The 27925-nt window shown below is 47.0% G+C and overlaps 1 protein-coding gene across 2 annotated transcripts in view; it reads right to left on the bottom strand.

The window, feature by feature from the left end:
• Positions 1–1139: 1139 nt before the first annotated feature.
• Positions 1140–27925, bottom strand: part of ST8SIA5 (ST8 alpha-N-acetyl-neuraminide alpha-2,8-sialyltransferase 5) — a 125908-nt gene continuing 99122 nt past the window's right edge. For both annotated transcript variants that reach the window (XM_040336318.1, XM_040336326.1), the window contains 5 exons: positions 13630–13716; positions 6836–6980; positions 6581–6693; positions 4112–4204; positions 1140–1767 (listed from right to left, as the gene is read on the bottom strand). In XM_040336318.1, the coding sequence (XP_040192252.1) occupies positions 1305–1767; positions 4112–4204; positions 6581–6693; positions 6836–6980; positions 13630–13716 (901 nt within the window). In that variant the 3' untranslated portion in view covers positions 1140–1304. The remainder of the gene's footprint in view (positions 1768–4111; positions 4205–6580; positions 6694–6835; positions 6981–13629; positions 13717–27925) is intronic.

Here is a 27925-nt window from a genome sequence, read left to right as displayed (position 1 = left end):
AACGCGATGACGTACAACACTACGTCGAGCGGAGAAAATTAAGTTCAGCGCTTCTGAGCATGCGTCGGAATTTTAAGCTTCGGAATTGCTACAGGCTATAGGATAGGATTTTTTTGCTACAGGCTATAGGATAGGATTTTTTTTTCCGTCTGAAAATTTGAGAACCAGCTCTCAATCTTTTGTTGGTGGAAATTCCGGCAGCACAAGTCCGATGGAGCGTACACATGGTCGGAATTTCCGTTCAAAAGCTCAAATCAGGCTTTTGCTGTCGGAATTTCTGATCGTGTGTACGGGGCATTACAGCTGCAAATGGATGGGGGGGGGGGGGGCAACTCCATATTAGTGGTCATGGCTCTGGAATGGGATGTCCAGCAAGCCCATATAGATGTGATGGCCAGATGCCCACAAACCAGTGGCGTCGCTAGGGGGTGGCTATTGGGGTTATAGCCCCGAATCTGGGGCCCATAGCCCTGAGCAGTGGCGTCGCTAGGGGGTGGCTATTGGGGCTATAGCCCCGAATCTTGGGCCCATAGCCCTGAGTCTCTTACTGCCTATCCAGCAGGCCGTGGCCTCTCTGCAGCCGGGGAGGAGAATGCGGCGAGCAGGCAGGCTGCATGAGAGAGCCGGGCAGGCGGATGAGAGAAGCAAGCGGGCAGACGAGCAGAGATGGCATCATTCTTCTCCGCCCACCCTGCATCACTGCACTTCCGCCCTCACAGCCGGGCCTCTTCAATGTCGGAGGTGCGGCCGTGATGATTGAAGCGTCAACACAAGCCATTGCCCGCAAAAAATTGCTTACCACCCGCGTGCCTGCAAAAAGGTTGGCTGCTATGGGCTCTAGCCCCAGATCTTTTGCAGACCTAGCAACGCCCCTGCCACAAACATTTGCCCATATAGTATGTTAAATTCTACTTTTAAAGATGGTTATTTCACTGCCCCACCTTATGGTATGAAAGTTGCCAAAAAGTAGGAATTCTTCTTCCTCATTATTGTCCTTCCCTTTCCTATCCCGACCTGACATGGTATTGTAGAAGCTTTCATGGCAGATGCTGGTACATACAGTGTGTGCTATGTAGTTTTATGTGCTTTGTCGATTTGTAGCTGTCCAACCAGTGCTGATGGCGATGGATTATTTTCGGTTTTTGCTTTTTCGTGATCTTTAACACTGACGCAAGTCTTAGATGGCAGCGCTGGCGAGAGCCAGACCGCCTGGAGGCCTTATCCTATGAAGTTTGCTCAAATCAATTATTGCATAATTTCAGTTCCAAAAGCGGCATATCCATGGCATGTGCAGAGGCCGACTCCTAGCTGCACGTGCCCGTGTGTACGCGTAAGATGCCCTTACTGTGCATATGGATGAAGTTGAAGATTTCCGAAGGCATGGCGTGGAAACCCGGTCGAGGCTTCACGTTGTCATAGTAGTGGTGGGTAATAAAGACCCCTGATGGGTTCATAGGGAAGCCCCAAAATCCGTAGAGGTGGACCTCATCACACAGCTCCAGAGCGGCTGTTACCAGGATCAGTCCGCTGCTGATGCGTTTCGCACGCACACCTTGGATGAGCCAGAAACGGGAGACGTTGATGAGATACTGGGGATGGAAATAGTAGACGGACTGCTGGGACTCAAAGTCATCCAAGACGTACTTGACTCGGATGGACACATCTGTGTTTCGGGTGTTGTAGAAAGCAGGGAGGAGGATGGAGGCGTTCTCGTAGCCCTGTAGCACGTCGTAGAAAGGTTTTCGCCATTTCTCCAGCTTGTGGAACCTGAAATCCAAGGAACAGTCATTAGCGTCCAGCCTTTATTAGTCTTATAGGCAGTGGCGGCTGGTGCTAAAAAATGTGGGGGGGGGGGGGGGGGGGAGTGCAAATAAACTGAAAAGAATAAAAAAACACATCGAAAGCTGCCACTGTGCCATCAAACACTGGGGTAGATTCAGAGAGCAATTACGCCTGCGTATCCATAGATACGCCGGCGCTACTTAGCAATTACGCTGCGTATCTACTTTCTGTATTCAGAAAGCTAGATACGCCGACTTTAGCCTAAGATACGACTGGCATAAGTCTCTTACGCCGTCGTATCTTAGGGTGCATTCTGACGCTGGCCGCTAGGTGGCGCTCCCATAGATGTCAGCGTAGAGTATGCAAATTACATACTTACGCCGATTCACGAACGTACATGCGCCCGGCGGTAGTTTTTTACATCGTTTGCGTACGTCGTTTTCGTCGTAAGGCTGCTCCTGCTATTAGGAGGCGCAGCCAATGTTAAGTATGGACGTCGTTCCTGCGTCGCGATTTGAAAATTTGACGTCGTTTGCGTAAGTTGTCCGTGAATGGCGCTGGACGCCATTTACGTTCACGTCGATACCAATGACGTCCTTGCGACTTCAATTACCGCAATGCACGTCGGGAAATTTTTGGGACGGCGCATGCGCAGTACGTTCTGCGCGGGAAGCGCCTAATTTAAATGATCCTACGGGATCATTTGAATTACGCGCGCTTACGCGGGCCCCTTTTACGCTATGCCGCCGCAACTTTACAGGCAAGTGCTTTGTGAATCAAGCACTTGCCCGTAAAACTTGCGGAGGCGTAACGTAAATGTCATTCGTTACGCCGCTGCAGTTTTGCGCGCCCCTACCTGAATCTGGCCCACTGTCTCTGTGCCAAATGCTGCCAGTGTGCCCACCAAATGCTGCCACTGTGACCACTAAATGCTGCAACTGTGCCCACCAAATGCTGCAACTGTGCCCACCAAATACTGCAACTGTGCCCACCAAATTCTGCCAGTGTGCCATGTGCCAAATGCCGCCAGGGTGCCCAAAGCTGCCAGTGTGACTCAAGTGTTGCCACAGTGCCCCAAATGTTGCCCCCCTCATGCCCGCCATCTACCCTGCCCTTACCTTGTCTCAGGTCGGCAGCGGGTGACGGTGGCAGGTGGCGAGCTGTATCCTCCATTTCTTCCTCGATGAGGAAGACTCTTCTTCCGTCCCCGCTCCTCCTCTCGTCCTTCCAAGCCTGCCACTTCAGCCAATCAGGTGACCGGTAACCAGACCCGGTGAACCTGATTGGCTGAGAGGCGGGTCAGTTTTAGGGAAGCGATTCCCTAACACAGCATGGTTTAACCAGGGAACGCACAGCTGATCGGAGATTTGCTGTTCAAGGACCTCGACTGTGGAATGCACTACCAACCACCATCCGACTGGAGTCGGACCACTTGGCCTTCAGGAGAATGATTAAAACTCATCTCTTCTGAGGTAAAGGGTTTCCTTACAGAAGGAATGGAAACAGCGCCCAGAGGCGATTCAGTTCGCAAGTGTTGCACTCTATAAGTTTTTCACTCACTCATTCACTCACTCACAGCCGTGCGCTCTCAGGTTAACCATTTGGAAGCCGATTAGAGCCCACAGGCTCTAATCACGAAGCCTATTAGAGCCTCTGGCTCTAATCAGACACTTCCAAAACACCCCCACCGCTGTAATTCAGATGGGCGTCGCTCAACAGGGGACCGGACACCTGAATAGTGGACGGCAGCGGCGACAATAGATAGATTCATGCAATGCATATTTCTATCTATTGATGGGTGCAGAAGAGAGGGGGCGGCACTCCTGCGCCCACTATGGATGCATTGCCACTGCTTATAGGGACAATAAAACTTTGCCTATTCATGACAATGATGGTGTCTGCAGATAGCCCACCCATAACAAGTTATTTTCGCCAATCATTTGGATAGAGTAAGGGAGGGTTAGAGCCCCTGACAGTTTATTTTTTACCATCCCTGTCCCATTGCAGAGATTTCCCTTCACTTCCTGCCCCCATAGCCAAACAGGAAGTGAGAGGAAATCTATGCAAATTAAGGGAATCCAATGCCCCCCCCCCCCTCCCCAGGCCCTAAGAACTAGTGTCCCCACTTAAACTCCAAAGATATGCTAATAGATTAATTATCCCTATTCCAACTTGGCCCTAGTATGTGTTACGCATGTATATATGCATGTGGGATAGGGACCTTCGATCGTAAGCTCCTTGAAGCCACAGATTGATGTGTTTGCACAATTCCTAAACGGGCGGCACTATATAAATACTCATAATAAAGAAATGCATGATAATTTCTGACCTCTCTGTTATAATGCTCGGGTTGATTGTCACCACATCTGTCTTCATACCGACATCTGATACATATTTTTCAGAGATGGGAGGTAAATTGCACCTTAAATCACAAAAATTAACACACGGTTAAAGGGAGATTATAGAAGGTTCTGCTAATTTGTGCAAGTAGAAAATAGTTAATACTGTCGGTGGGAGAAACAGAGGAGCCCATTGTTGGTGTCGGTGGGAGAAACAGAGCCCATGGTTGGCATCAGTGGAAGAAACAGAGCCCATGGTTGGCATCAGTGGGAGGAACAGAGCCCATGGTTGGCGTCAGTGGGAGGAACAGAGCCCATGGTTGGCATCAGTGGGAGGAACAGAGCCCATGGTTGGCGTCAGTGGGAGGAACAGAGCCCATGGTTGGCGTCAGTGGGAGAAACAGAGCCCATGGTTGGCATCAGTGGGAGAAACAGAGCCCATGGTTGGCGTCAGTGGGAGGAACAGAGCCCATGGTTGGCATCAGTGGGAGGAACAGAGCCCATGGTTGGCGTCAGTGGGAGGAACAGAGCCCATGGTTGGCGTCAGTGGGAGGAACAGAGCCCATGGTGGTGTCAGTGAGAGGAACAGAGCCCATGGTTGTGTCAGTTGGAGGAAAAGAGCCCATGGTTGTGTCAGTGGGAGGAAAAGAGCCCATGGTTGTGTCAGTGGGAGGAAAAGAGCCCATGGTTGTGTCAGTGGGAGGACCATAGCCCATAGTTGTGTCAGTGAGAGGAACAGAGCCCATGGTTGGCTTCAGTGGGAGGAACAGGGCCCATGGTTGGCCTCAGTGGGAGTAACAGAGCCCATGGTTGGCATCAGTGGGAGGAACAGAGCCCATGGTTGGCGTCAGTGGAAGGAAAAGAGCCCATGGTTGGTGTCAGTGGGAAGAATAGAGCTCCACTGTTAGGCCCCGTACACACGACCAAGTTTCTCGGCAGAATTCAGCCAGAAACTCGATCGGAGCCGTATTCTGCCGAGAAACCCGGTCGTGTGTACACTTTTGGCCGAGGAAACCGACGAGGATCTCGTCAGGCCAAATAGAGAACATGTTCTCTATTTCCTCGTTAGTCAATGAGGAAACTTGGAGATCCTCGGCGGCTTCACAAAAAACTTGAAGAGCAAAACGATATGTTTTGCCCGTCGAGTTTCTCGGATGTGTGTACGGGGCCTCAGTGTTATAGGGAGGATTAGCACACCTCCCACTATTTTGAAATGGGAATGAGGGACACCTACTAACAAACGTATGTAGGCATAGGACACGCCCCTGCCACACCCCCTTAAAGGTAAATTAACCCAAAAAAAGGTTAATTAAATCCACAAGGACTTTTTTTTACCACTACTGTTGCTTTATATTGACTTTTGAAATTTACAAATGCAGCAATTTAGAAATTGGATGAAAGGTTTAGCACTGGGAAATACTTTTTGAAAGATAAAAAGTGCATTTTACAGTATATACAACTATATGGTTTGGACCAAAATGAGGGAAAAATGAGGAGGAAAGAGGGACAGAGGGACATTGCTCCAAATCAGAGACAGTCCCTCGAAATCAGGGACAGTTGGGAGCTATGGATCATTAGTGCTCCATAGTAGTGTCGGTGGGAAATATAGTGTCCCATTGTTGGTGTCAGTGGGAGGATTAGTGCTTCATATTTGGTTTCAGTGAGTAAAATAGTACCCCATTGTTGGTGTCATTGGAAAGAATGGTTCCCTATCTTTGGTCTTGAGTGAAAGGAATGGAGCCTTATTGTTGGTATCAGAGGGAGGAATATTGCCCTATTGTTGGTGTCACTGGAAGGCATCATTTTCATCAGTGGGAGGAATAGTGCCCCAACGTTTGTGTCAGTTGAAGGAATAGTGCCTCATTGAGTGTGAGAAATAGTACCCCATCGAATGGTTGAAGGAATGGTGCCTTATTGTTGGTATCAGTGGGAAGAATAGTGCCTTATTGTTGGTATCAGTGGAAGTAATAGTGCCCTTCTGTTGGTGACAGTGGAAAGAATAGAGCCCCATCTTTGGTGTGAGTGGAAGGAATGGTTCCCTATTGTTGGTATCAGTGGGAGGAAAAGATCCCCATCATTGGCATCAGGGGGAGCAATAGTGCCCCAAAGTTGGCGTCAGTGGGAGCAATAGTTCCCCATTGTTGGTGACAGTGTGAGAAATAGTACCCCATTGTTGAAGTGTCAATGGAATAAATAGTGCTCTGTTGTTGGTAACAGTGGGAAGAACAGTGCCCCATCATTTGTTTCAATGGTAGGCATAGTACTCCTGGTGGTTGCTCTGCATACAATATGCATGGAGGGGGCTCTACAATTAGCGGGCCTTGGTTTGAACTAATCAGATTCCATGTTATTGAAGTAGGATATATAAAAGACCATGGATATAATTCTTGAGGCTTTGGATGTACACACACAACACTGAGGGCCAAGGCAAAAATGGGAACAATTTGAATATAAATTACCTGAAGACAAAATCTGCACCGTCTATTTCTTTTCCACATTTGCTTTTTTTCAGTATCCCTCCATTGCCCACCACAGCACACTTCTTAAACTGGGAGCGGGAATAAGGCATCTCCTATGTGAAATAAGACATGACAAACATCATGATAGACCCAACGGCACATGAGCCTGGAGTTCTTCCTTAATAGGTCAATGAAAACGTCACAGAGAGTATATATTACCGTGTGCAGTCTGACACTGCAGACATTCTAAGATACCTTGGGGAATATATTGAAGATTTCAGGGCTGATCTGGAATATACCACTGGTGTCAACTTCATATCGGAGTTTTGTCCCGAGTGGCGTGTTCTTCTGGGTGGTGAAAAGGAAAGAAGGTGCATTGCAACATCTGGAGAGTGCATTTCTGGAGCAAAACACAAGAGCAGCACATGTTACATATCTATAGTAAAATGCAAAATGTCTTAGGAAACAGTTTAATAAATGTATACTTCCATCATGTGCGCAGTGACAAGATGGCGCTTGCATTGGGTTTTGGAGAAAAAAGCCTGTGGTACTCATTGCCCTGGAGTAGCAGTCCAGCCCAGGCATGCCACAGTAACTCACTTTGGGGTGACCCAATGTGTTTTTAGTATGGCACTTGTGTTTTTAGTAGGGTTGTCCAGATACCGATACCAGTATCGGTATCGGGACCGATACCGAGTATTTGCGGGAGTACTCGTACTCGCGCAAATACCCCCGATACCTAAATAGAATACTTCCCCCCCTTTCCCCCCCCCGCCGCTGCCGCCGCATCGCGCCGCTGCATCGAGGGACATGGCTAGAGGGACATTGCTGCATATGTGAGGGACATGGCTAGAGGGACATGGCTGCATATGTGAGGGACATGGCTGCATATGTGAGGGACATGGCTGCATATGTGAGGGACATGGCTAGAGGGACATGGCTGCATATGTGAGGGACATGGCTGCATATGTGAGGGACATTGCTGCATATGTGAGGGACATGGCTAGAGGGACATGGCTGCATATGTGAGGGACATGGCTAGAGGGACATGGCTGCATATGTGAGGGACATGGCTAGAGGGACATGGCTGCATATGTGAGGGACATGGCTAGAGGGACATGGCTGCATATGTGAGGGACATGGCTAGAGGGACATGGCTGCATATGTGAGGGACATGGCTAGAGGGACATGGCTGCATATGTGAGGGACATGGCTAGAGGGACATGGCTGCATATGTGAGGGACATGGCTAGAGGGACATGGCTGCATATGTGGGGGACATGGCTGCATATGGGGGGGACATGGCTGCATTTGGGGACACATTTAAAAAAAGTATCGGTATTCGGTATCGGCGACTACTTGAAAAAAAGTATCGTTACTTGTACTCGGTCCTAAAAAAGTGGTATCGGGACAACCCTAGTTTTTAGTATGGCAGGTGAAACTTGAACAATTTGAATATTGTGCAAAAGTTCATTTATTTCACTAATGCAACTTAAAAGGTGAAACTAATATATGAGAGAGACTCATTACATGCAAAGCAAGTGTAGCGCTACCCCTGCAGGAGCCGCTGGTTGTTTGTGGGATCGGCGTATTGAGTTACCTTGCAGGGTGTCTAGGGGTGATACTAGTGAGTTGAGGCAATGAGCGAAGGTCCAGTCATCAATTGGGTTTTCTTCAATGCTTTATTCCAAGGCCCAACATGGCCAACATCAACATAAGACAAGACAGGAAAGATTGATGAAGCATAAGAACAACTTTAGTATCAGGCCTTGGATTTGAAGAAGAGCAGTCCTGCTCTTAGTAATAATGAGATCAGTTCGTCGCCACTCTAGCCAGAGTGGGTAAAGTGCCCCCGGACAGACTTCGGCCACAAGCCTGGCAGCCGAAGTGTCACTTGCAAATCGCTGGGAGGAACAGACCTCTGCCACAGGCCTGACTCTGGACCTCTGCCACAGGCCTAGCGATTTAGGGTGCAATTATTGGATTGAGCGAATCCTCCCAGTAAATTCAGTTAAAGCCACCAGTTGACAGCTGCAATGTACCTGTCAGTATCGTAGTGACCAGATCCCCGATGGTTCGTTCAGGCCTCCTGGATAACTTCTCTCCGGGTTCTCCCTGAGCCGATTCCCCACCGCACAGCTCTCAGCTTAGGATCCTCTTAGCAAAGGTTGGGACCCAGCAAGTCGCTCGGGCCCCTTTTTCACATCAGGATGGAGCTCCGCATGTTGCGCAACTCCGGCCAGGTAGGCCATGGTGGCGGGGTCCATGGATGCGCAAACCCTGAAGGTGGATGCCGCACCTGGAACTCGGACCCCGCGAAAAGGACCTCGAATCAATGGCGTCTGCCCCAGATATACCCTTCCCCAGCACGCCCAACGAGGGAAAAACTCCTCTAATTGGCTGCTGGGCAAAGGTGGCTCCGCCAGAACCCTTCTAGCGCCAACTGCCGCCCAGAGGTGAAAACGCACACCTTAAGCGCAGACTGACCTACAAGCTAGTTCTGAAAGGACAGCAGCCCTGCAATTTAACAAATTGTGAATGGGAGCAAAATAACTCTCCCATTCCCCACTAACTTTAGCGTAGTGCCCATACTGAAAGTAAGGGAGCGCTACACAAGAAAGTTCAAGCCGTGATTTGTCATAATTGTGATGATTATGGCTTACAGCTCATGAAAACCCCAAATCCACAATCTCAGAAAATATGAATATTACATGCAATCAATAAAACAAGGATTGTACATAGAACAATATCGGACCTCTGAAAAGTAGAAGCATGCATATGTACTCAGTACTTGGTTTGGGCCCCTTTTGCAGCAATTGCTGCCTCAATGCGGCGTGGCATGGAAGCGATCAGCCTGTGGCACTGCTCAGGTGTTATGGAAGACCAGGATGCTTCAATAGCGGCCTTCAGCTCTTCTGCATTGTTCGGTCTCATGTCTCTCATCTTTCTCTTGGCAATGCCCCATAGATTCTCTATAGGGTTCAGGTCAGGCAAGTTTGCTGGCCAATCAAGCACAGTAATCCCACGATCATTGAACCAGGTTTTGGTGCTTTTGGCAGTGTTCGGGAGGTGCCAAGTCCTGCTGGAAAATGAAGTCAGCATCCCCATAGAGCTTGTCTGTGGAAGGAAGTATGAAGTGCTCCAAAATCTCCTGGTAGACGGCTGCGGTGACCCCGGACTTAATGAAGCACAGCGGACCAACGCCAGCAGATGACACGGCTCCCCAAATCAACACAGACCATGGAAACTTCACACTGGACTTCAAGCATCTTGCAGTGTGTGCCTCTCCATTCTTCCTCCATATTCAGGCTTCTTGGTTTCCAAATGAGATGCAAAATTTGCTCTCATCAGAAAAGAGGACTTTGGACCACTGAGCACCAGACCAGGTGTGTTTTTCTTTAGCCCAGGTAAGACGCTTCTGACGTTGTTTTTTGTTCAGGAGGCTTGACAAGAGGAATACGACATTTGAAGCCCATGTCCAGGATCCGTCTGTGTGTGGTGGTTCTTGATGCACTGACTCCAGCCTCAGTCCACTCCTTGTGAAAGTCCCCAACACTTTTGAATGGCCCTTTCCTGACAATCCTCTCCAGGCTGCGGTCATCCCTGCTGCTTGTGCACCTTTTTCTTCCACACTTTTCCCTTCCACATAACTTTCTTTGATACAGCACTTTGGGAACATCCAACTTCGTTTGCAATTACCTTTTGAGGCTTTCCCTCCTTATGGAGGGTGTCAATGATGGTTTTCTGCACAACTGTCAGGTCAGCAGTCTTTCCCATGATTGTGATTCCTACTGAACCAGACTGAGAGACCATTTAAAGGCTCATGAACCCTTTTTGGCTTAATTATCTGATTAGAGTGGGACACTTTTAGGTAGATTCACGTACATGGGCTTAACTTTAGGTCGGCCTAGCCTAGCCTGTTTAGGCTACACCGCCGTAAATTAACTAGGCTAGTAGTGATTTTCAAACCACTTACCTGCTAATCTACGGCGGCGTAGCCTCGAACGAGCGGGCGTAAGGGCGCCTAATTCAAATGACTTGGAGGGGGGCGTGTTGTATGGAAATGAGGCTTGACCTCACGTTTTTTGACTTTTTTTTACACTGCGCATGCGCCGGGTGACTACATTTCCCAGGGCGCATTGCGACTAAGTACGCCGTACGGGCCAATTGATTTCGACGTGGACGTAAACGACGTAACTCCCGATTCGCGGACGACTTGCGCAAACGACGTAAAAAATTCGAACCTCGCGGCGGGAACGGCGGCCATACTTTAACATTACTAGTCCACTAGAGCATAGATCTAACTTTAGGCGGCCTATCCCTTACGGAAACGACGTAATTCGACGGCATAGGCCTGGCGTACGTTTGCGTTCATTCGTGAATCGGCGTATCCCCTCATTTACATAATCTACGCCAGCCACAATGGAAGCGCCATCTAGCGGCCAACAGAAACATTGCAATCTAAGATAGAACGGCGCAAGCTGGCCTATCTTAGATATGTTTAAGCGTATCTCTGTTTGAGCATACGCTTAAACATACGGCGGCGTAGATTCAGAGTTAGGTCGGCTTATCTACTGATAAGCCGGCCTAACTCTTTGTGAATCTACCTATTTGAGCCTAGAATATTGCACCTTTTCACAATATTCTAATTTTCTGAGATTTGGGGTTTTCATGAGCTGTAAGCCATAATCATCACAATTATGACAAATCACGGCTTGAACTATCTTGCCCTGCCTGTAATGAGTCTCTCTCATATATTAGTTTCAACTTTTAAGTTGCATTAGTGAAATAAATGAACTTTTGCACGATATTGAAATCTTTCGAGTTTCACCTGTATTTGGTTACATTTCATAGGTTTTGGCTGAAAAAAGAGAGAAAAAATATTACAAAAATAAAATTTTCTGCAACTTTTTATCAACATAATTTAGTAATAAGTAATTTAGTAAAAAGCACAACTCTTAGCAGAGTAGAATGTTTAGGCTCAAAGTCAGGGTTCACTTTTCAAATTCCAATTTTTTTTCAATTTTGGTGGAAGTGATGCAAGACTAAAAAATGTTTTTTAATTAAAGACATAACATTATCTCCTTCGGGTCTACAATCTGTATATTACCATTCTCTGTCACGATGCCCCATGCTGAAGACATGTTATTTTACTTCCTCCTCTTCCCATTTTGCGCAGCTGTTGACTCTCAATCCTGGCTACCAGCCAGGGCCCCACTGACATTCAGGAACCAGTCAGTGAGGTTCCTATTCAGTGAAACCTGTGATAACCGGTAGCTCTGTAGGCTCTACTGACAAAAATAAACGCCTTGAGCCCACAGATGACCATGGCAGTGCTCATGCACTGTGCCATCTTTTTAATAATGCAACTCTCAGATACAGTTGCACTATTAAAAAAATAAAATACATTTGAGAATTTGTTAGCCTATAAGAAAAACAAAGAAGGTTTTTCTAGTAAAAAACAAAACAGTTTACCAAATAAAAACTATATACGCCCTTAAAACTTATGTATACAAGTAATTTAGGTATGTTAATTATAGTTAAGTTACAGAGGTATGAAAAAATTTGGTCTGAGCTTCTAGTTAATGACCTTTGGGCACAAATGAGTTAAAAAAAGATCAAGTCGCCTTTGTGTCACGAGGAATTCGTTTTTTTATTACATTTTTAACTTCGAAAATTGAGATGTCCATCAAGGTCACAGAGGTGAGGTGATCAGATGCCCACAAACCTTTTGGCCATACGTCTCCTTTAAGGCCTCGTACACACGACCGGACATGTCCGCTGAAACTGGTCCGCGGACCAGTTTCAGAGGACAGATCCGATCGTGTGTACAGGCTAGCGGACAGATTTCCAGCGGACAAAAGTTTCTTAGCATGCTAAGAAACTTGTCCGCTGGAGAGCTGTCCGTCGGACATGTCCGCTGGTTAGTACGTCTAACCAGCGGACCGAAATCCCGCGCATGCGTCGAATTGATTCGACGCATGCGTGGAAGCATTGAACTCGCGCGATAGAGAACGTCGGTGTCGTCTACGTCACCGCATTCTCTGTCTGCTGGGATTTCGGTTTGATGGTGTGTACGGCCATCAGACCGAAATCTCCGAGCGGACATGTCCGATGAAAACGGTCCGCGGACCGTTTTCATCGGACATGTCCTGTGGTGTGTACAAGGCCTAACAGGGAGGCCCACACTGGTGCTTTTCGATGTTAAAACTGGTACACACGTGGCACTTTCGTTCTTCCCTTTTCTTTACAAACAAGTCAATGGCCAGACTCCACTCACACTGAGATTTTCCAATCTCTGAGGGAAATACCATGGCCCAGATTCACAAAGGAGATACGACGGAGTATCTCAGATACTCCGTCGTATCTCTCAGAGTATCTATGCGACTGATTCTTAGAATCAGTTACGCATAGATATCCCTAAGATCCGACAGGTGTAATTGTTTTACACTGTCGGATCTTAGGATGCAGTACCGCGGCCGCCGCTGGGGGGAGTTCGCGTCCTAAACCAGCGTCGGGTATGCAAATTAGGAGTTACGGCAATCCACGACGGTTATTCACGTTCGCTACGTCGCCGCCGTAGTCTAGTTTCCCGTCGCAAAGTTAGTCGTCGTTTTGGGTGCCTTAACTTTAGTCAGCAAACGTATTGCTGTCTAAAGTATGGCCGTCGTTCCCGCGTCGAAATTTAAAATTTCACGTCGTTTGCGTAACACGTCCAGGAATACGGAAGTACGCTACGCGCGTCGCCGTTCGAAAAAATGACGTCACTTCGCGCAAAGCACGGCGGGAGTTACGAAACGGAGCATGCGCAGTAGGTCCGGCGCGGGAGCGCGCCTAATTTAAATTGTACCCGCCCATTCGATTTGGACCGCCTTGCGCCGGACGTATTTACGATACACCGCCGCAAGTTTCCAGGTAATTTTTTTGTGGATCGGGCACTAAAACTGAAAACTTGCGGCGGTGTAACGTAAACGGCTTACGTTACACGGGCGCAATTGTACCTGAATCTGGCCCCATGTGCCCTTGATGGTTGGAGCATACCCAACTTACTTGAAAGTGTTGGCTTCAGTCCCATTCATCTCCCACTTGCAGATCTGAAGGCTCTTCCATCTTTCAAACAGTTCCGTCTCTTTCACCCTGCAGTAAAGAGAATATCCACACATCAGAATACCAATAAGATTCGTACTTACCATGCAATCTGACAATAGTGTGGCAAGCCTCCAAAGGAAGCTGTTACTTTCTAACATCTGAAGCTTTACTTTTAGGGAGAACATAACCGTATGCCCATGGATGGTTGTGTTTACCCATGGCTATCCAGGATGCGTTTGGAGTCACCTGCACCGGCACAAATGTATAGCTCCCAACTGTCCCCGATTTGTAAAAAAGTCCCTCCGTCTCTTTTTCCTCCTCATTTGTCCCTTATTTTGCTCTGTTCTATATATGTGTACAGTGCATCCGGAAAGTATTCACAGCGCTTCACTTTTTCCACAATTTGTTATGTTACAGCCTTATTCCAAAATGGATTCAATTAATTATTTTCTTCAAAGTTCTACAAACAATACCCCATAATGGCAACGTGAAAGAAGTTTGTTTGAAATCTTTGCAAATTTATTAAAAATAAAAAATGAAAAAAATCCCATGTACATAAGAATTCACAGCCTTTGCTCAATACTTTAGTGAAGCACCTTTGGCACCAATTACCGTATTTATCGGGGTATTGCGCGCTCCGGCGTATAGCGCGCACCCCTAAAGTGGACCCGACATTCCTGTAAAAAAAGATTTTAGTACTTACAGTTTTGGTGTCTTGCGCGGCGGCCATCGGCGGCCTCGTCGGGTCCGGCGTCCGTCTGCGGCTTTGGGTGTCCTCTTCGTCGGGTCCGGCGTCCTTCTGCGGCGTCCACCCCGCTCGATCCTCGCTTTCCCGCGCCGAGTTTGAATACTGCGCCGGCATATACCGAGCGCAGTACACTCGTGTATAGTCGGGCAGGCTCGGCTACTCTCGCGGACGTGAGCGCGGGAGGAGCCGAGCCTGCCCGACTATACACGAGTGTACTGCGCTCAGTATATGCCGGTGCAGTATTCAAACTCGGCGCGGGAAAGCGGGTATCGGCGTATATCGCGCACCCACGATTTTGCCCTGATTTTCAGGGCAAAAAAGTGCGCCGATAAATACGGTACAGCCTCAAGTCTTTTTAAATATGATGCTACAAGCTTGGCACATCTATTTTTGGGCAGTTTCTTCCATTCTTCTTTGCAGGACCTCTCAAGCTCCATCAGGTTGGATGGGGAGCGTCGGTGAACAGCCATTTTCAGATCTCTACAGAGATGTTCATTTGGGTTCAAGTCTGGGCTCTGGCTGGGCCACTCAAGGACATTCACAGAGTTGTGCCATAGCCACTGCTTTGTTATCTAGGCTGTGTGCTTGGCATAGTTGTCCTGTTGAAAGATGAACCTTTGCCCCAGTCTGAGGTCCAGAGCACTCTGGGGCAGGTTTTCATCAAGGATGTCTCTGTACATTGCTCTATTCATCTTTTCCTCGATCCTGAGTAGTCTCCCAGATCCTGCCACTAAAAAAAAACCACAGCATGATACTGTTACCACCATGCTTCACTGTAGGGATGGTGCCTGGTTTCCTCCAGACATGACGCTTGCCAAAGAGTTCAATCTTTGTTTCATCAGGCCAGAGAATTTTGTTTCTCATGATCCGTCTGAGAATCCTTCAGGTGCCTTTTGGCAAACTCCAGATGGGCTTTAATGTGCCTTTTAGTGGAGTGAAGGAGGAGTGGCTTCCGTTTGGCCACTCTACCATACAAGCCTGATTGGTGGAGTGCTGCAGAGATGGTTGTTCTTATGGAAGGTTCTCCTCTCTCCATAGAGAAACACTGGAGCTCTGTCAGAGTGACCATTGGGTTATTGGTCACCTCCCTGACTAAGGCTCTTCTCCCCCGATCGCTCAGTTTGGCCAGGCGGCCGGCTCTAGGTAGAGTCCTGGTGGTTCCAAACATCTTTCATTTACAGATGATGGAGACCATTGTGCTCATTGGGACCTTCAATGCTGCAGAACTTTTTCTGTACCCTTCCCCAGATCTGTGCCTCCATACAATCCTGTTTTAGAGGTCTACAGACAATTCCTTGGACTTCATGGCTTGGTTTGTGCTCTGACATGCACTGGTAGCTGTGGGACCTTATATAGACAGCTGCGTGCCTTTCCCAATGAACTGAATTTACCACAGGTGGACTTCAATCAAGTTGTAGAAACATCTCAAGGATGATCAGTGGAAACAGGAGGCACCTGAGCTCAATTTTGAGTGTCATGGCAAAGGGTGTGAATACTTCTGTTCATGGAATTTTTTAGTTTTTTTAACCACTAGCCGACCAGCCACCGCAGTTATACGGATCACTACGGATCGGCTCGGATCACGTAGCTATACGTCATCTCGCATTTCAGCCAATAGGGGCGCGCGCACCCCCCGCTCGCCCCTGGTGCCGACGCTCGTGCCCGGCAGTTGCGATCACCGCCGGGCACCCATGATCGCTCGTTACAGAGCAAGAACCGGGAGCTGTGTGTGTAAACACACAGCTCCCGGTCCTGTCAGGGGGAGAAATGACGGATCGTCTGTTCATACAATGTATGAACAGCGATCAGTCATTTCCCCTAGTCAGTCCCACCCCCCCTTCAGTTAGAACACACACAGGGAACATAATTAACCCCTTCCTCGCCCCCTAGTGTAAACCCCATCCCTGCCAGTGGCATTTTTATAGTAATCAATGCCTTTTTATAGCACTGATCACTATAAAAATGCCAATGGTCCCAAAAATGTGTCAAAAGTGTCCGAAGTGTCCGCCATAATGTCGCAGTACCGATAAAAATCGCTGATCGCCGCCATTACTAGTAAAAAAATATTAATAAAAATGCCATAAAACTATCCCCTATTTTGTAGACGCTATAACTTTTGCGCAAACCAATCAATAAACGCGTATTGCAATGTTTTTTACAAAAAATATGTAGAAGAATACGTATCGGCCTAAACTGAGGAAAAAAAATGTTTTTTTATATATTTTTAGGGATATTTATTACAGCAAAAAGTAAAAAATATTCATTTTTTTTCGAAATTGTCGATATTTTTGTTAATAGCGAAAAAAATGAAAACCGCAGAGGTGATAAAATACCACCAAAAGAAAGCTCTATTTGTGGGGGAAAAAAAGGACGCCAATTTTGTTTGGGAGCCACGTCGCACGACATCGCAATTGTCATTTAAAGCGACGCAGTGCCGAATCGCAAAAAGGGGCCCGGTCATTGACCAGCAATGTGGTCCGGGGCTGAAGTGGTTAATTTGAATAAATTTGCAAAGATTTCCAGCAAACCTTTTCACGTTGTCATTATGGGGTATTGTTTGTAGAATTTTGAGGAAAAATAATTAATTTAACCCATTTTGGAAAATGCCTTAAAAGTGGTTGCATAGTTTTTTTTTTTACTTTTACCTACAGGTAAGCCTATAATAAGGCTTACCTGTAGGTAAAAAAATATCTCCTAAACCTTTACGGTTTAGGAGATATTCCCCTCGCAACTAGCCGCTGAATGCAGCGGCGCATGTGCACTGGGGATTTTTGGCTTAAGGCCCGGCAGACGCCGGACCTTGCCGGGAGTGACGACATCGCGGCTCCAGCCACTCACATCGCTGGAGCCGCGATACCCGGAAGACACGCCGAGGGGAAATATAATTTCCCTCGGCGTGGACCGGCAGCGGTACCTACGCCTCGTTCCAAGGTAAGTATTTCATAATGAGCTAATATGCGGTGCATACTAGCTCATTATGCTTTTTCTTTTACAGGTGCCAGGAAAAATAAATCAAAAATTTGCCTATGTAGCACTACCCCCAGAGGAGCTGCTGGATTTTTGGGCGGCGTGTTACCTCTTGGCTCCTCCGAAATTCCTAGGGGTAATTGATGTGTAGTACATCTAGTAGAAGTAAAAGGAATGTCCAGACAGGTGCTCTTTGCTGTGCTCTTTATCACCCAGCCGGATAAAAACAGTAAACTTGTGGTGAGGAAAGTAAAGCTGAAGAAGATAGGAGAATAGCAGATTCAGGCGTAATCATAGGAAACAGTCCTGCTCCCAAGCGTAACACTTCTCTGCACCACTCCCGCTGGAGTGGGTTAGTGTACCCGGACAGGCCTCTCTCACTGACCTGGCAGCCGGAGTATCACTCGGACAATTGTAGGAATACGTCTCTGCCACAGGCCCTCCTTGGTGAACTTGAACTTGGGAGAAAGTCTCTGCCACAGACCCTCCTCGGTGAGCCTCAGAAGATACCTCTGCCACAGGTCCCCTTTGGGTAGAATTCTTGGAGTTATGCCTCCTTAATTGGGTTACGTCTGGATCTCCTTTAACTTGTCGCCCAGGTACCGACTGACAGGTGATCATTTCCGCAGTGTCCGGCTACCTGTGATCCCCGGTGGCTTCTTACAAGCCCTATTGGACCGCCAGCCTCTCAATGGCGCTCCTCAGACCGATTCCCCCACCGAACAGCACACAGCTTGGGATCCTCAAAGGTGGGAACCCAGTCGCTCACTGGTTCCCCATCGCTGGTTTAGATGCTCCGGGCCAACATGGTCCCGGAACCAGGAACACTGCGTGGCACGCACGCCCCGGCCAGGTAGGCTATAACGCCGGGGCGCCGTCATGTGGCCACCCTAAAGGTGGGTGCCACACTCGACGAAGAAGACCCAGAACCAATGGCGTCTGCTCCAAAAATACCCCGTCCCAGCATGCACAGCGAGGACAAACCCCCCGTGATTGGCTACTGGGAAAGGGCACCCAAACCTTGACTCCACTGCTGCCACCTGCAGCACCGGAGCTGGAAGAACACCCCAGTACAGCAGAATGGGCTCACAGCACAGCCAAGCTGAGACAGAGACCGCATAGTTGCTCTAACAATCAGGATCAGAGTTGAACTACACTCTGATCTACACATAAATTTAGATAGCACCGGTACTATATAGTACATAGGCACTACACCTATACAACCGCTTTAACATAACACAATTTGGAAAAAGTGAAGCACTGTAAATAAAATGCACTTTTTTAGCTTTCAAAAAGTGTCTCCCAGTGCAAAATCGTTCATCCAATTTCTAAATTGCTGCATTTGTACATTCCAAAAGCCAGTATAAAGGAATAGTATTGGTAAAAAAAATCTTTATTTTTTTTTGTATAATTCTCTTTTAAGGGCTGGTGGTAGGTGGTGTTTCCTATGCCTACATACTTTTGCTAATAGATGTGCCTTATTACCGTGTCGTAAAGTTGTGAGGTATGCAGATGTCACATTGTAAGCAGTGGCTGTGTGGGGATAGAGAACACCTATGCATCCCTGTGAGGGTAAACACTGTCCTCCACAGGCATATGCCCTCTGGGGTAGATTCAGGTACGGGCGCGCACTACTACGGAGGCGCAGCGTACCGTTTTTACGCTACGCCTCCGTAAATTACTTGTGCTGCGCTTCATTCACAAAGCATTTGCTCTGTAATTTGCGGGGGCGTTTCGTAAAAATGGCCGGCGTAAGCGCGCGTAATTTAAATGATCCCGTAGGGGGCGTGGATCATTTAAATTAGGCGCGTTCCCGCGCCGAACGTAGTGCGCATGCTCCGTCGGGAAACTTTCCCGACGTGCATTGCGGTAAATGACGTCGCAAGGACGTCATTTGCTTCGACGTGAACGTAAATGGCGTCCAGCGCCATTCACGATTCACTTACGCAAACAACGTAAATTTCAAAAATCGCGACGCGGGAACGACGTGTATACTTAGCATTGGCTGCGCCTCCTAATAGCAGGAGCAGCCTTACGCAGAAAGCGACGAACGCAAACAACGTAAAACTCAAACGCCGGGCGCGCGTACGTTTGTGAATCGGCGTGAGTAAGCAATTTGCATACTCTATGCTGACCACTACGGGAACGCCACCTAGCGGCCAGCGTCAGAATGCAGCCTAAGATACGACGGCATAAGAACCTTATGCCAGTCATATCTTAGGCTACAGTTGGCGTATCGAGCTTTCTGAATACAGAAAGTCGATACGCCGGTGCTACTTAGCAATTACGCTGCGTATCTATGGATACGCAGGCGTAATTGCTACCTGAATCTACCCCTCTGTGAGCAAGGCCTTATGTGTAACATGCTAAACAACATCAACAACAACTTATTAACTCTTAGATAAAATAGAACTAAAATTAAAAAAAAAAAATTAAGGGAGGGTTATAATTCCTGTGAGTTTTTTTTTTCTGTGTCCCATTATTGAGATTTTCATTCACTTCCTGTGCCACAGCCAAACAGGAAGTGAGAGGAAATCCTTCCAAAGTGAGGGAATCCCTGCTCTACACCAGAATTAGTGTCCCCATTAGAAGATTTCCCCTCTGTTTCTGTTCTGGGGACAACCCAAAATGTGATATTTTATTTCACATTTCTTGATAATGGTAAACATGACAACTATAGATGGTAAATCTGCCTAATGGGGGCACAGACAGCAAAAAAAAAAAACTGAAAGGTTAACGACAAAATAAATAAGCAGACTCTGGGGTAGATTCAGGTACCTTTTGCGGCGGCGTATCTCCAGATACGCCGCTGTAATTTGAATTCCGCGCCCGCGTAGCGTTACGCCGATTCACAAAGGCAGTTACGCTGAAAAAATAGGCTTCCTCCGCCGACGTAACTTGATTGCGGCGGCGTAGAATTGTGTGCAATATAACTTTGGCCGCTAGGGGCGCTTCCGTTGTTGTCGGTGTAGAATATGCTAATTTCTTAGATACACCGATTCACAAACGTACGTGCGCGCGGCGTTCGTTTTTTTACGTCGTTTGCGTTAAGGCTTTTTCAGCGGAAGGCTGCTCCTGCTATTAGGAGGCGCAGCCAATGTTAAGTATGGACGTCGTTCCCGCGTCGCGATTTGAAAATTTTACATCGTTTGCGTAAGTCGCCCGTGAATGGCGCTGGACGCCATTTACGTTCACGTCGAAACCAATGACGTCCTTGCGACGTCATTTACCGCAATGCACGTCGGGAAATTTTAGGGACGGCGCATGCGCAGTTCGTTCGGCACGGGAACGCGCCTAATTTAAATGATCCACGCCCCCTACCGTATCATTTGAATTACGCGCGCTTACGCCGGCCCCTTTTACGTTACACCGCCGCAACTTACGGAGCAAGTGCTTTGTGAATACAGCACTTGCTCCTCTAAGTTACGGCGGCGTAGCGTAAAGACGATACGCTGCGCCGCTGTATCATTGCGCGGTCCAACGTGAATCTACCCCTCTGCTGTCACTTTTCTATGTTAGGTGCTCTAATCCCTCTCCACTCTAAAGTAAAAAAGAAAAAGTCTTTCCTTTAGTTATACTTTAATACCAACTAGATGTGTTTAACCCCTTCAGTGGCGGCTGGTGCTCAATTTTCTTGGGGGGGGGGGGTGGCAAACAAACCTTACTACCAGCCACACACCACCCCCCGTCGTTCGCTACTTTGTTTCCCTGTCGCCAGCCCCGCACTTACCCTATGCAGGTCGCGGCTTCGGCGGCTTCCCCCCTGCATCGCTTCTTCTCCCGGCCAATCGGGTCTAAGGACTCCCAGCCAATCGGGTCTAAGGACTCCCGGCCAATCGGGTCTAAGGACTCCCGGCCAATCGGGTCTCAGGACCCGCTTCCTGATTGACTAGGAGGAGAAACAGGAAGACATTAGCGAATATTAATTCGCTAATGTCACACAACTGGGTGTGCTCAGGGGAAGTGCCCCCCCTCCCAAGTGGGGGCTATCAAGCTTGAGAAATCCTTTAGGTAGATTCAGGTAGAGTTAGGCCGGCTTATCAGTAGATAAGTCGGCCTAACTCAGAATCTACGCCGACCTATGTTTAAGTGTATGCTCAAACAGAGATACGCCTAAACATATCTAAGATACGACGGCTTGCGCTGTCCTATCTTAGGTTGCAATATTTTGGATGGCCGCTAGGTGGCGCTTCCATTGCAGCCGGCGTAGAATATGTAAATGAGTTTGTACGCCGATTCACGAACGTACGCCCGGCCGCCGCAGTCGATTTACGCTGTTTACGTAAGGCCTTAGGCGACTTAAAGTTATTCCACCTATTAGGTGGAATAACAATGTTAAAGTATGGCCGCCGTTCCCGCCGCGAGGTTCAAATTTTTAACGTCGTTTGCGTAAGTCGTCCGCGAATCGGGATTTACGCCGTTTACGTCCACGTCGAAATCAATAGGCCCGTGCGGCGTACGTATCCGCAATGCACGCTGGGAAATATAGGCGCCCGGCGCATGCGCAGTGAAAAAAAAAACGTCAAAAACGTGAGGTCAAGCCTCATTACCATGAAACACGCCCCCCTCCAAGTCATTTGAATTCGGCGCCCTTACGCCCGCCCGCTTTAGGCTACGCCGCCGTAGATTAGCAGGCAAGTATATTGAGAATCATCACTAGCCTAGCTAATTTACGGCGGCGTAGCCTAAACAGGCTAAGCTACGCCGCCGTAACTTTGCACCTACGTACCTGAATCTACCTACTAATGTACAAAAGTCAAGCACGGCCGTTATTTCAAGAGTACCAAGTCCTTCAATATTAACACGAGTAAGAAAAGCCAAGCGCCGCGCTCCCACTAGGCAAAGTAGGCAGCCGCCTTGGGTGCACTGCTGCCTAGGAGGCGCCGCCACGGCCGCTGACTAACCCACTAGTCTGGCCAGGGAACACGACGGGCTGAAGAATGCCACCCCACACAGGGCTGGGGTGCTGACTGACTCTCCAGAGAGGACCTCCGTCGCGGCTGTTGCGGGGGAGGTCAGCATGGCAGCTCAGCCTGTAAGGACAGTGACAGCTCAGGAGACGGGCACGGCTGGGAAGGGGAGAAGGCGGGCACAGCTGGGAAGGGGAGAAGGCGGGCACAGCTGGGAAGGGGAGGAGGACAGTGGGGAGGGAACACTGGGGAGGCGGACACAAGGACAGCTGGGGAGTCCCTATCCCCCCACACAGTTAAAAAACACCTCCCTAGGGAACACAACCGCTGTATCGCTTCCTAGTGTTAACCCCTTCCCTGCCAGTGACATTTATACAATAATCAGTGGCTATTTGATCGGTGTATAAATGTAACTGGTCCCAAAAAAGTATCAAAAGTGTCCGACCTGTCCGCCGCAAAATTGCAGTCCCGCTAAAAATCGAAGATCGCCACTCTAACAGAATGACCCATGACACCCAGAGACTTTTGAAGGATGAGGGGTACTCCTGTGCCAGCGTCACTAATGACTCTGGGGTCTAGGGTCATCCTGTGCCCCTTTTGGGCATAGGGTGACTGAGAAATATTTATTTTTGTGGTATTTGATCACCTCTGCGGTTTTTATTTTTTGCGCTATAAACAAAAATAGAGCGCCAATTTTGAAAAAAATGCAATATTTTTTCCTTTTAGCTATAATAAATATCCCCCAAAAATATATAAAAAAACTTATTTTTTTCCTCAGTTTAGGCCGATACGTAATCTTCTACCTATTTTTGGTAAAAAAAAAAAAATCGCAATAAGCGTTTATCGACTGGTTTGCGAAAAATTTATAGGGGCAGATCCACAAAAGAATTACGCCGGCGTATCTATTGATACACCGCGTAATTAAAAATTTCCCGCGTCGTATCTTTGTTTTGTATCTACAAAACAAGATACGACTGCATCTCGGATCGATCCGACAGGCGTACGTCTTAGTACGCCGTCGGATCGTAGATGCATTTTTTTCGCCGGCCGCTAGGTGGCGTTTCAGTCGAATTCCGTGTTGAGTATGCAAATTAGCTAGTTACGGCGATCCACGAACGTACGTCCGGCCGGCGCATTTTTTTGCGTCGTTTGCGTTCGGCTTTTTCCGGCGTATAGTTACCCCTGCTATTATGAGGCGTACTCAATGTTAAGTATGGCCGTCTTTCCCACATCGAATTTTGAATTTTTTACGTCGTTTGCGTAAGTCGTTCGCGAATAGGGATTTGCGTAGAATGACGTCACCATTGTAAGCATTGGCTTGTTCCGGTTTAATTTCGAGCATGCGCACTGGGATACCCTCACGGACGGCGCATGCGCCGTTCAAATAAAACGTAGTTTACGTCAGGTCACAACGTATTTACATAAAACCCCCCCCCCCACATCACATCCATTTAAATTCCGCGCCCTTACGCCACCAAAGATACACTACGCCGCCGTATCTTACAGCGCAAATTCTTTGAGGATTTGAAAAAAAAATAATTACGGCGGCGTAGTGCATCTTAGATACGCTACGCCCGGCGGATATATGCGCCAATGTACGTGAATCTAGGCCATAGTGTTTACAAAATAGGGGATAGTTTTTATTAACAATTTTTTTTTTACTACTAATGGCGGCGATCAGCGATTTTTTATTTTTTTTGGTGACTGCGACATTATGGCGGACACTTCGGACAATTTTGACACATTTTTGGGACAATTGTAATTTCACAGCAAAAAATGCTATATTGTTTACTGTGAAAATGACAATTGCAGTTTGGGAGTTAACCACTAGGGGGCGCTGAAGGGGTTAAGTGTGACCTCATTTGTGTTTCTAACTGTAGGGGGGCGGGGCTGGACGTGTGACGTCATTGATCGTGCTTCCCTATAACAGGGAACACATGATCAATGACGGCGCCACAGTGAAGAACGGGGAAGTTGTGTTTACACACAGCTCTCCTCGTTCTTCAGCTCCGGGGACCGATCGCGGGACTGCAGCGGCGATCACGGAGCTTCGGATCGCGTCGCGTGCCGGCGGCGCGCGCGACCCCACGGCTGGGCTTAAAGGGCCATGTACAGGTATGTGATTGTGCCCAGCCGTGCCATTCTGCCGACGTATATCGGCGTGAAGGGGTCCTTAAGTGGTTAAGAAGGGCTTTTTCTTTTCTTTTTTATATGGCCCTGCATAATCCTTCTAAGAGCAGTCTCATTTCAAAAGCAGGATGTTAAAAATAAGGGCAATTTTTTATTTAATTATACATTGTTGAGCTTTCAAAAGGAACAGAGATGAGTCAGCACCGCTATTAAGTGCCTTAAGTGGCAGCCAAACTGCGATAATCTTGGCACAGCTGTTTTTCTAAATGCTCCAGCCATACTATGTGGTAAGACGTACATAAAGAATAATGGAGTGACGTTTTCCTCCAACGATCTGGGGCTTTCGCTTCTCGGAGGAAAGAATAATGGATAATTGTATACAGGGTGAGCAGGGCCATTGGAAGGAAATCTGGAGATGTTATTGGGAATGTAAACTGTTTGTACTTTTTTTTTTGTTTTTTTATGTGCTAGCAACTTCAAATTGTTCATATAATCTTCAATTTCTTTTTATTAAATATGAAATATTGACAGTCGTTTACTTCCATGCCATAGCTTGAAATGTATTTGTTTTTTTTTTGTTATATTTTAACCACTTAAGGACCGGACCAATATGCTGCTAAATGACCCAAGGGGTTTTTACAATTCGGCACTGCATCGCTTTAACAGACAATTGCGCGGTCGTGCGACGTGGCTCCCAAACAAAATTTTCGTCCTTTTTTCCCCACAAATAGAGCTTTCTTTTGGTGGTATTTGATCACCTCTGCGGTTTTTATTTTTTGCGCTATAAACAAAAATAGAGCGACAATTTTGAAAAAAATGCAATATTTTTTACTTTTTGCTATAATAAATATCCCCCAAAAACATATATAAATTTTTTTTTTTTCCTCAGTTTAGGCCGATACGTATTCTTCTACCTATTTTTGGTAAAAAAAAATCGCAATAAGCGTTTATCGATTGGTTTGCGCAAAATTTATAGCGTTTACAAAATAGGCGATAGTTTTATTATTTATTTTTTTTACTACTAATGGCGGCGATCAGCGATTTTTTTCGTGACTGCGACATTATGGCGGACACTTCGGCCAATTTTGACACATTTTTGGGACCATTGTCATTTTCACAGCAAAAAATGCATTTAAAGTGGAGTTCCACCCATAAATATAACATTACATCAGTAGTTTTAAAAAAATGTCATTAGTCCTTTACAAATTTTTTTTTTTTTTTTTAGATGCCTTCAAAGTGTTGTTGCTAGGCAGAATAGTTAATCTTCCCACTTCCTGCACCTGGTGCTTAATGCTTCCTAACCTACACCGCACAGACTCCTGGGAATGTAGTGGGTGTAACTTTCCAGGAGTCTGTGCATTCCCCAGTCTCAAAGAATCATGTGACTTGGACAGCACAGGTGCTGAAACCTGATCTGACATTGCCTGTGCAGCACTGAGCATGTGGGAGATTTGCAAGGCTGAAATCCAGGAAGTCATACAGTCTGGCTTCATGATGCCCACACTTAAGATGGCCCCAGTCAATTTCTATTTTATAAAGTGTCTAAATGCTGTAACAACCTAACAAAACGGACCTTAGTTTACAGACTAACTTTACTAGAATACATTAAGCTTGTGTATTACAGGGGTATTTATATATTTCAAAAGTGAAATTGTGGCCGGAACTCCGCTTTAAATTTCATTGTTTATTGTGAAAATGACAGTTGCAGTTTGGGAGTTAACCACAGGGGGCGCTGTAGGAGTTAGGGTTCACCTAGTGTTTGTTTACAACTGTAGGGGGGTGTGGCTGTAGGACTGACGTCATCGATTGTGTCTCCCCTATAAAAGGGATGACTCGATCGATGCAGCCGCCACAGTGAAGAACGGGGAAGCTGTGTTTACATACGGCTCTCCCCGTTCTTCAGCTCCGGGGAGCGATCGCGAGGGGGCGGCTAGAAACGAATAGCCGTGCCCTCGTCCCGGATCGCTCGGACAGCCACGGGAACCGCCGCATGTACCGGGGGGGGGGGGTCCTGATCGGACCCCCGACCCACGTCTAGGCAGGGATGTACAGGTACGCCATTGTGCCTGTCCGTGCCATTCTGCCGACGTATATGTACATGCGGCGGTCCGGAAGTGGTTAAAGCGTAACTCCACTTTGAAAAGAAAGGTCATTTTTAATAACATTCCATTACAATATGACTTGTGCCGCAATTGCATACGCTATATTATTATTTTTTATTTGCTTTTTTTTTTCTCATGAAAGCGCAGTTACCCTTTAACCATTTAAGCCTCGGACCATTATGCAGGTAAAGGACCTGGCCCTTTTTTTGCGATCTGGCACTGCGTCGTTTTAGGCTCCATTCACACTAAGGCTCGATTCACCCCTATGTATGTTGCTTTTGAGCATTTTTGCAATGCTTTTTGCGGTGCTTGCTGCGTTTTTTGCGCGATTTTACCACGATTTGCGTTTTTTTTTTTTTGGCACCAAAAAAAGCATTAGTGTGAATCGAGCCTAATGCTTTTTTTTCGTGCATTTTGCAGAAATGCAAGGACATTTTTTAACATGGTTTCCTATGGAACATGTTCACATCAATGCTTTTTTGTGCCTCTGCGCTTTTGGAAAGGGTCAGGGACTTTTTTCCAGCAAAAAGCAGCGTTTTGCATGCAATAGAATTCAATGGACCTGCATCCAAAACGCATTTTGCCGCGATTTTGCCACGATGTTGCCGCAATTTGCATTTTGCGTTTTTTTTTCAACCTGTTCATAGCTGGTTGTTAACGGAAAAAAAAAAATTACTGTCTAAAAAAAAAAAAACGCAAATCGCGGTTAAATCGGGGTAAAAACGCACGTCAAAAAACGCAGCAAGCACCGCAAAAAGCATTGCAAAAACGCTCAAAAGCAACATGCATAGGTGTGAATCGAGCCTTAACTGACAATTGGGCGGTCGTGCGACGTGACTCCCAAACAAAATTGAAGTCCTTTTTTCCCCACAAATAGAGCTTTCTTTTGGTGGAATTTGATCACCTCTGCGGTTTTTATTTTTTGCGCTATAAACAAAAATAGAGCGACAATTTCGAAAAAAATTCAATATTTTTTACTTTTTACTATAATAAATATCCCCCAAAAAATATATAAATAAACATTTTTTTTCCCCTCAGTTTAGGCCGATATGTATTCTTCTACATATTATTGGTAAAAAAAAAAAATATATCGCAATAAGTGTATATTGATTGGTTTGCGCAAAAGTTATAGCGCCTACAAAATAGGGGATAGATATATGACATTGTTATTATTTTTAATTTTTTGTTTTTTACTAGTAATGGTGGCGATCTGCGCTTTTTGTCAGGCCTGCGATATTGCGGCAGACATATCAGACACTTTTGACACTATTTTGGGACCATTCACATTAATACAGCGAACAGTGCTATAAATATGCACTGATTACTGTATAAATGTGACTGTGAGGGAAGGGGTTAACACTAGGGGGCGATCAAGGGGTTAAATGTGTTCCCTGGGAGTG

Source organism: Rana temporaria, chromosome 1, assembly GCF_905171775.1.
Source record: "Rana temporaria chromosome 1, aRanTem1.1, whole genome shotgun sequence".
In the NCBI taxonomy this organism is placed as follows: domain Eukaryota; kingdom Metazoa; phylum Chordata; class Amphibia; order Anura; family Ranidae; genus Rana; species Rana temporaria.
Note: the sequence above shows the minus strand (reverse complement) of the source record. Positions and strands in the feature narration are given on the sequence as shown.